This window comes from Pygoscelis adeliae, unplaced genomic scaffold (genome assembly GCF_000699105.1).
Source record: "Pygoscelis adeliae isolate BGI_AS28 unplaced genomic scaffold, ASM69910v1 Scaffold91, whole genome shotgun sequence".
Classification (NCBI taxonomy): domain Eukaryota; kingdom Metazoa; phylum Chordata; class Aves; order Sphenisciformes; family Spheniscidae; genus Pygoscelis; species Pygoscelis adeliae.
In genome coordinates, this window is record NW_008824196.1 from 1,429,997 (window position 1) to 1,440,062 (window position 10,066).

Consider the following 10,066-nt stretch of genomic DNA (forward strand, 5'->3'; position numbering starts at 1 on the left):
AAGGTCACTGTTGCAACTACCTGTTGCCACTTCGACTTGACCATTAAAAAACAACTGAGTCATTTAACATCGACAGTTTATTATATACCTTTAAGTAGCCATGACTTTGAATGAAGAGTGAAAATTGCCCAACTTGAGTCAGGAATAGATGCTTCATTAAAACTGATAAAATTGCTATGTTGTTTAAATAATAAAGAAGAGCAGTGCAGAGCAAGCACTTTAGTATCTTAAAAGGAAAAGCTTCTGTTAAAAGAACCACCAGTTAGAAACTTCCGATACACATAGTAAATTTCAAATCAAATATTTTACCGCTATTACTAGTGTCTTCATAAATGGCCATGTTTCAATAAATGAGCTCAAAGAGGATTTGAGAATGCTTCCTTCAGGGGCAGGTTATTTTATCATTTCTTCCTATGGGTTCTTTCTGCCTTCTCTGATGCAGTCCCTATTGAAGACAGGACACAGGACTTCCTGGACTGACAGTCTCATCAGGTACAAAAGTGTACGCAGCATGTTCCTACCTTCTTTCACTAGTACCAAATAATGCTCCCAAGTAATTTAGCTTCATTTTTATAAATACCCAAACCTCTAAAGACAGAAAGCTGAGCCAGTAAGTTTGAAACTTGGAATTCATCTATTTTAGCAAAATATAATGCAGCAATTTGTAGGTGTGTGAATTGGTACGTGAAGAATAAAACTAATATTACTCCTTTTTCTTACAGAAGTGTCTCTTGTGTCTCAAAGACATAGGCAGATGAGGAATATTACCTTGTGCCAAGCTGCATCTTCCTCATTCACTCAAAAAAATTAAGCTTTCAGTAATTTGTTAGAATTTAAATTAGACATAAGGATCCCCTAGCAAATTATGATGTACTGGCATGTATAGAGAGCTACATCACATAGCTCAATTATTCTCTACAGGCTAAGTGTAGGAGTTGGAAAATGAAAATTCTTGACAGCATTGACGTGCTGGGTCTCACTTTTCTTGCATTCACCTGGATTACAGAATTCATGTTTTCTACCAGATTTTTAAAACGCATACACACTAAGCTCTTTACTAGCTTCTTCATATGAATGAGAAGCAAAATTTGGATCCTAGTGTGGGGAAAAATAATAGGAACTAATGAGTATGCAATACAAAATCGACTTTAATAATATCTTCTCAGATAAAATATTACTAAACAGTCTGAAAAGACTTCAAACATCCCATTATTACCGTTTTGACCTGAGGCAAAGCAAAGCACTGAAAATACATCAAGGGTTCTGTTCAAGACTAAACGGGTTATGCTTGTATTATGCAATTTGTATGAGAGTTAGGCAATGATGAATACACCCAATTCAAAAATAAAATAAAATAAATTGGTAGATTATTCAGTAGCACTTTTATCAAAGCTTAACCCCATGTAGCAGTGCACAAAGAATCACCTTGTCTAATCTGTTTTGTACACATATATGAGCACCTAAGTTGACTAATAAAAACACACATTATGCATCCTTTGCTAAAATCAGTGTTGCTTCCATATTAATGAGCAGTTGGTCTCAACCCCAAAAGAAATACAACTAGCCAGAAAGAAGACTGCCCTTTTGGACGTTCCTTGCTCCTGAAAAGGAAAACAGCAGGATTTTATAAGAAAAAGAAACAAAATCTGCCTAAACATGTTCCTTCTATATGCAGTAAGAAGTAAGGATATCTTAAAACTCTTGACAATTGGGTGATACTCATAGTGATAAAACTCAGTTAAACTAAATGCAAACTGACTTCAGCAGTCACACATCTTTTGAACTCTTGACCTGAACCCATCAGGACACTTTTCTCCCTTATATATAGTTACCTCTTCACTTCTTGATATTCAGGAGTACTCTAGCTGAAACAGGGAAATACCAGAAGAAAAGCAGTTGCAACAGGACTTTAGGTCTGACCAACAACAGTATCAGAAATATCATGCAATCTCTGGATCAAAGAAGGCTGCGGAGTCAGAGTGCGGTTCAATTAACAGGCAACTGTTTGAAGATCTACCTGTATTAAAGGGATGTCTGCACGTGCAATTACTATTTGTCCTGAATCTTTTAAACCACTCACTCTAAGAGTAGAAATATAAAGGAGACAAACAGGGCAATACGTTATAATTAAATGGCAAGTCAATACTTGTCTGCTTTTGCGTTTGGTTAGCCTGAACTTACACATCTTATACCCCTTTTTGACATACAGAGCTGTATTCTGGTTAATATTTAAACAAATTGCTGCCACAGTGCTAATACCATAAGGAAAAAAATCTTCACACTGTTGCATTCCATTTTATCGTACCACTTTTCTACAATATTTTTGGTATGCCTTTAACTGCAGAGCACCATAGAGATACCTGAGTTAGCTTGAAATAGATTATGCTGGCATAATTAGACTGTTTTCAGCAGCTAAACTAGAGTTTAGCAGGAGATAATTCAAGCTATTTTTCACCATGGTAAATAAGCCTGCACTGAATGTTAGATTTGACTGCCCTAGTGCTCAAGCTGGCTTGCTTAAAGCCAGTTTATGTATGTGTGCTGTACAGACATAACCTCCTTTATGAATGCAGCATATTCACTGATATTTCTTTTAGAGAAATAGCTTAATTTTTATTATACCCTCTATTATTTATTAACAGAACCATTACAAGCAAAGAGTTAGCTATTAAATGGTCTGCCAAGCAGCCTCCACTAGAGCATGGATTGACCTATTTTATCTTATAGATGTGCTTCTGTTAATAAAATCCAAAGCTGCTAAAAAAATAAAATAAACGCTCCACCAGAGAGGCACATCTGAAGTCATAATAAGTATGCAATTTGGGTATTCAAAATGACATCATGACAGCTGCCATGCCTTCCAAGTATTGAAAGTGCTTTAAAAATAAAGCAGTGGTAACGCAGTTTGGCAAATTGCTTCAATTGGCTTCCTACCATCCAGAAGTCAACATTAACAGCAGCTTGGTTTGATTTTTTTCATCTGCCTTTTGTAAAGCAGATTAGACAGTGAAAAGATTCAGGATTTTTTTTATTTTATTTTCTGTCCCAGTCCTTCAGTAAGAGTTTGCAACAATGCACTCAAACTACCTTGTAAACCCAGCGCGCATTCCAAATGTGCTAATTGAAATATTTTTTTCCACCGCATGTTTGAAATGTGTTATTATGCCTCACATATTTCTCTTGCAGAAAATTTTAACCCTGATAAAAGCACTGCCTCTCACTTTCACTTAATTTTGTTTTTTACTCCTTCTGGAAATTTTTGCCTTAAAAATTCATTTGATTGGAAACAAACCAAACAACTGGCAGAGGTGTCTTACCTAAAGACTGGTAAAGCTCAGTCATCTTGGGATGATCCCAGCAGGTCGTTTGCGTCTCATGGCTACAATACAAAACATGAAAGTTAGCAAAGTAAAATTTCTCTCTCCATCGCACAGCAAGTGATCCATGTTGCACATCAGAGCACGGTGCCAGACCACCGCCAGCGGCCTGAGCTGCTCCGGCAGGGGGTCTCAGCAGCAGCAGGCTTGTCTTCTTTCAACACGAGACGTTAACTTGGAGCGCTTCATTTAGGCACGGGCACAAGAAACAAAATTAAAAGTAGCGCTAATATTAAAAAGACAGCAAGTATTCAGATATGTCATAATGTTTTGGGGAATTTGTAAGCACACCAACCGATTCTTAAGAAGTCTTTGTTTCATACAGATTGTTCTCCAGTCCCTCCAAACTCGGGGCCAGACATTTAAGAGGGCTTAGATCTTAAACCGTTTATGGAAATTCTGACCAGATACTGAGATCCATGGTATTTTTGGTCTGCTTTACCCTACGCGCTCTTTCCCATGTGGTAGGTAAGAACTACCCAATGCAGCGGCTGCAATCCCTCCTTTTGGTCCAAACAGCTGCACTAAAATCCCCATGCAACATCCCACTGACCCACCACCACCTTACACTGCTTTTCAGGCCAATGCGTTGCACGCCCCATATCGATGGTCTCTTTTAGCAAAGACTATTGCTGCTCCTCTTGCTCCCTGGGACTCCCAGGCCCTTTCCCTTGCCCTGGAGGTCCCTGTGCAGAGCTGTTGGGAAGCCAGGGAAAAGCTAAAGCGGGGTTATGAAACGCTGCAGTATGACGAGAATGTAAATTGGACAGTCTCTGCATTGAGGCTAGCAGCCTTCAGCTGTGCAACATAACATGTTGCCAAAAGACATGCAGTGTGAGAAAGCCAACAAAATGAAGTGTTAGCGGGTGTAGTAGCAACTCATGTCTCCCAAGATTACACATTTTATGATTTTTTTTTTCATGACAGCATAGCTAATGTGATCATGCTTCCATTAACATAGAAAACTTGAAAGAAAATTCTCCTTATCTATCCCGTAGCCAATAAAGTCCTGTTCATACAGAATTCAGCTACACTAAAAGACACCCATGAGTAATCATAAAAAAAAAATCCTGGAAAGCGTATGTAGCACACAGTTGCTAGCAATCATATCTGCAATTTCCGTACTTAAAAAGCGGACATCCTGGTTCCAACGTGCACAACATCATTTGGGAGAAAATATGCAGGAGAGCAGGACCTGATCTGCCTCGCTGTGGAGCTCCTGGAGCACACACCTTCCAGCTCCAAGAGACTAAACCCCAACCCAGCCAGTGGGCTGCACGCACCTGTACACCCAACTGTGTGCTGGAAGACTGATACAATGAGGTCGTTTTAGAGAACAAACGGTCCTTGAGTTCTTTTTCAGGCAGAGATGTTCCCAAGTACACCTTTACCCTTTATAGGCTAAGAAGGGGTAATATTTCCAATTAATCACTTCAACACCACCCCTACTCAAGGAAAAAAGAAAATTGTGACATGTTTTCTTCATATGATTTAATTTTGGTCTTAAAAGACAGGCTATTTATTTGATCCACGTGAAGACTTTATTGGCCCAGTAACCTCTATATATTCAGTAGCTTACTATATATAATATCTCCAGATTTTGTTCTGTAACTGCAAAGAAGAATGAAAGGCATCACAAGCACTAAGCATAAAGAAAAAATGCTGCCCTAGTTGAGCACAGGCTTTTAAACAAGCCTTGTCTCATCAACCTCAGCATCCCCTCCCCTTCCTAATTCCTGCGGTGGCTGAAGGCAGTGAAAGAGGGAGGAGGACACTAGAAGAGCAAAAGCAGTCTTATTCTTTGCTCTGGTAAAAAAATGAGTCCTGCAAAGGGAGGTGGCTGCAATCACATCCAGAAATCTGAGCCTGGTCTGTTTTTTTTCAATGCAGGAACTCGGTAGCTTCAAGTGAAAACCTGTGGATCTGAGCCACTTGCACCTGAGCTCCTGCATTTCCAACCATGCTTGGTATGGGCAGGTTCTGCAGAGAGAACGTAGCACCAGCAGATTTTACTACACCCAGGTATAAAGAGCATCTTTGAAGAAAAACAGAACAGTTTCGTTTACACATTAAGTCCCTAAAAACTTGGCTACCTGAAGCCTCTGCTTGTACAACAGCAGCCCAAAGGAAAAGAGGAGGGGAGTGTACTCATCACAGAAGAATCCTGTAGCCAGAGATGTCACGATGCAGGTGAACGGATTGCAGACCCAAATAAACATTCAAACCCACAGACACGGGACCGCAGTTTGTTCGCACCCAATGTCAGTCCTAGATCAATAGTTCCCCAGGCATGAGCCTGACCGCCCTGGCTTGCTTCCCCACTGGCAGGTAGCCCCAGAAGTGGGGGATATTTGAATAGCAACTGTACCATGGTTTGTATGCCAAATCATATAGTAAAAATGAGAAGAAGAACTTATGCACACAGTTACAAGAAACCTCTGAAAATAATCTGCCTGACTTTCCCTATGAAATTAGTTTGGCAGCCCCAGATTGTTCTATGGATAAACTAGACCACTTCAGACACCATAGCTGTTAACCTGGTAGCCTTCAAAGGCACTGATTCTCCATTAAATATTTAAAAGCCATCAGATATATGGCAAAGGTGTATCTATATATGATTATGGAATCCCATGCCTGTGTTGGATAGAACAAAAGGATCATCTTAGATATGGAAAACTATTATGGTTAATCACTAATCAACATTACATGGATGAGTAACTTATTGATTTTTTTTTTTTTTTTTTATGGCAAGGCCTAACCATGTATCAGCGAATTTAGTGTGTATGGTTTAAGCTTATGGCATTTACTAATCCTCCTGAAAATACATAATTGATTTTCCTAAAATCTTGTAAATAAAATTTCCATTGCCAAAGAAACATTGGACTCCAACTGTTTTCAGGTATTTTTAATACCAGTAACCCCAAACCACTACTCAGTGTGCTTTTCTTTCATGGTATAAGATTAATTCCCTTGGAGATGTACATTTTGTAAGGAATGATTTTATTTGCTTCATCTGCAAGTGACAAAGACTGAATGTGCAGGGCAGGTACGTTTCCCCTCTTTTCCGCCCTTTGCTTTATTTATAAACTTAGTTGCCACGTAGAGGAAATACCCCTTTCTTTAGGCTATAAAAGTCAAGTCAGTAGAGACCCTAACTCTTGCCCCCGCCACCCTCCCAGCAGTGACTACCCGTGGGGCAGAGTGCCCCGCACCTGGCTGGGACGGCCACCCTCAGCAATTCAGCAGAGATCACTCAACCTCGTACCCTGTACCAGACCCAGCGACCGACTGGCAAGCCATCGGTACCCCTCTGCGCTCTTACAAGAAAAAGCAAGGGTTTTAAAGGGAACTGATCCTTGGTCGCTGTGATTTCTGTAGCGGCTGAGTGCCCATACCGAGCCAGGGCAGATTTTGCTGGTACTTTACATGCAGAACACAAGAAGGCTGCAGCTATTTCACTCGAGCTAAAAGGCGTTTGCCTCTCAACCGAACGTTTTCAGCTCGGAAAGTTATCAACAATTCTGCACACAAAGGCAGCTCCAGGAAAGGTTAGATTCCATCTAGGCTATTCTTCATAAGCCTCTCTGCCATTTTCAAAGGCCACTTAACTGTGAGCTTTGGGGTTGGACCAGTGGGGGAGGATTTGTGTGTATGCCCTTATTGTGAACACCGTCTGAAGTGAAATGCCAGCTCAGCAGTTTCAGGCAGCCTCAACCACACTTGGGAATGCTGTAGCATCCTTAATAGAGCTGCAGCAAAGCGCTTGCCAGAGCTTCAAACTCCGGTGAACAAGGCCCCTTACAGCTTGCAAGTCAGAAAGACATGAGAAGTGTAGTGCAAGTCCTCTTGACTAGCAGCAGCTAAAGCAGGGTGAGAATACGTGCAGAAGTACTCGAGATGCTTTTCCAACAAACCACCAACATAAAAAGGCATTAATGCACACAGCCAGTAGTTTTGCAATATTGCACGTGCTCAGAGGATACACTTTTCAATTTGGCTCTACATTTAGGTCAACTAAATTGGTCACTAGCTTTTAAATCATGGACATTTTGCAACAAATAAAAATATAAGTGGGCTCACGTGGTGAGCCACATTTCCAACCATGCTTGGTATGGGCAGGTTCTGCAGAGAGAACGTAGCACCAGCAGATTTTACTACACCCAGGTATAAAGAGCATCTTTGAAGAAAAACAGAACAGTTTCATTTACACATTAAGTCCCTAAAAACTTGGCTACCTGAAGCCTCTGCTTGTACAACACTTATATTTTCCTCTTTCTCACCTGACTTAAGCTGCAAAGGTAGAAAGGAAATTAAAACCAGGCCCAAAAAGGAGAAGAGCAGCAATGGATAACGGTGACACCTAGGCGCTGGTGTGACTGGCACACTAAATACACTGACAATTCAGTGGGATGAAAGCATAGTCTTCACTTAATACATCCTTTGGGAACCGCAGGACCACTTCATTAAAGGATGATTACATTATATTAGCAAGGATAATTTTTATGTAGGGAATTCTGTCACACTATGCCTGTGTGAACTCCTCTGTTCCTGCCAACAGCAAAGAGATTTGTCTCTCATCGCTGTCAGCATAGCCAATAACACACAGGATTGAAAACCTGAAATCAAGAGATGATATGATATCCTAACTGACACACTAGCTGAATTACAGTTCCCTTGTTATAACTTGATCAGTTTGGACAACATACCCCCCCAAATTCCTGCACAAATTCCCCCCAAACATTCCTGCACAAGCCGCACTGAAACATTCGCAAACCTTTTAACTGTTTTTGATTGCACTCTTTCTCCCCCTTTTTTTTTTTTTAAATATATATCTCGGGTTCAGTCTCATGTGTATTCACTGCTTGGCTCCAGAGTCTAGAATTTTAGGTTACAACTGCAGAGCCCTTCCTAATCTCTTACACCCCTCTTCACTGGTGATACCAGAGCCAGTTCTGCTGCGCTTCTCCCCTCACCCTTCATTAGAAAATGCGACATGAACTAGATGTGCGTAGATGTGCGTAGAATTTCTATCAGGTAGCAATAAATAAATAGTTACATACACTTACGAAAAAGACAAAATTAAAGTAGTATTTTACAAAACACTGAACTAATCCATTTTCCAACAACACAATTTACAATACCTCTCACCTTTTGGCTTTAAGATGAATAAAAGGTTACTCCAATCACCCTATGGCTGTTGGCAAAAAGCCAAAATAAACACGACAGAGTTGTTTGGATTTTACTAAACTAACCTAAATGCAATTAAAATTGTTTGTATGAATAGACACTACCGCTCATTTAAAAGAAAATTTTTTTCAACAGTAGATGACAGCGATTGCAAGGAAGACTTAATAGTTGTCTTTTTACAGTGTTTCATTAATTCCTTAGATAAAACAAGTTACTGCTATGGAAAGTATTAGCGATGTAAGAAGGTGGCACTCCTTTGTGCTTTACAAAGAACTACTGTTTTCATCTGTAAATCTAGAGACTACCGATCTGTGCAGAGATTACTTCTGTTTAAGCCAAGGATCACTGTCTTTTCAGTAGGAATTTGACTTTAGTGTGTTTTATTGGCTTTTGAGAGATTTATCAGACTGCTGAAGGCAGGCACCCATATATACTTAAAGTTTCTTGCCGATACTGGAAATGAATAGGAGGATAAGGGCAAATATGAACTGCCACGTACTGAAGAGTAACTCTTTTTTTTCTCCTCTTGATGTTAAACATTTATTTTGTACACTCTGTCACGGGCAAAGATTCCTGCTCAGTGGCTAAGGCTTGGTGAGCCTGCCCCCCCAGCTGTTACTCTCCACTGATCTATTTGCTTTTCAAAGGCTATCCTCTCCGCTTTTGCCGAAGCGATTTCACTGCAGGGTCTCGTCAAATCCAGGCTCAAGCAGCGATGGCCTCAACCAATTCCTTAGTGCTAAAAGGTCAAAGATCCTACACATAACCACGTTTCTTGCTTCCTCGGCTCCGTACACATGCGGCTGCAAAAACCACTTCTCAGCCCAACTTCAGCTGAAGATGAGGGCTGGGGACGCTGCTGGCGTCCCAGGCCGCAAGATGTTTTACAATAGGTATTAAAAGACAATACAACATACCGTGTAACAACAAGAAGCGTAGCGCTTACAAGGCAACAGCCCAGAGGGAACCCCCTCCCAGCTCCTTCTGCCTATTAATGTGAGAGATGATTTCCAAGCATGAAATTACTGGGAAAAGCAATGCGCCTCTAAGCACGCTTGTTTTCAGGAATTCTGTTAAAGTTCACGCCTGAACCAAGTTACAATACGCGCTCCGTGCCGTACAGGTAACCTTTTACAGCACCGCGCTACCCCTTCAAACCTGAGGAATAACGAAAGGAGCCCGTCCCCATCCTTCCGGCGCCTCCCCGCAGCCCTCCGCATCCCCGGCAGACCCGCGATTTCCCGGCTCGACTTCAGGCTTTCACCCCGCCAGCCCACGCCTGCCCAGGTACGCCCACGCGCGCCTGGGATCTCACATCGCCACGTCCTACGTGCTCCAGCCGGACGCCTCCAGCGCGAAACTACGGCCTCGTGAGAGGGAACAGGCGTTGAACCAAACGCCGTTTCAAGTTCCCAGAAGAGATCAGGCAGCACGTTGACCGTTTGAGAGTAGAGTAATAAACGGACGGCGCGGCCGCTCCCCCCTACGGTCGATAAAGACGG

At 41.5% G+C, this 10,066-nt stretch overlaps 1 protein-coding gene across 1 annotated transcript in view; it reads right to left on the reverse strand.

Moving 5' to 3' along the window:
• The window catches only part of DMD (dystrophin), a 1,204,567-nt gene that overhangs the window by 75,331 nt on the left and 1,119,170 nt on the right, over positions 1–10,066 (reverse strand). The window contains 1 exon segment of the mRNA XM_009334780.1: positions 3,318–3,379. Within this exon segment, the coding sequence (XP_009333055.1) occupies positions 3,318–3,379 (62 nt within the window).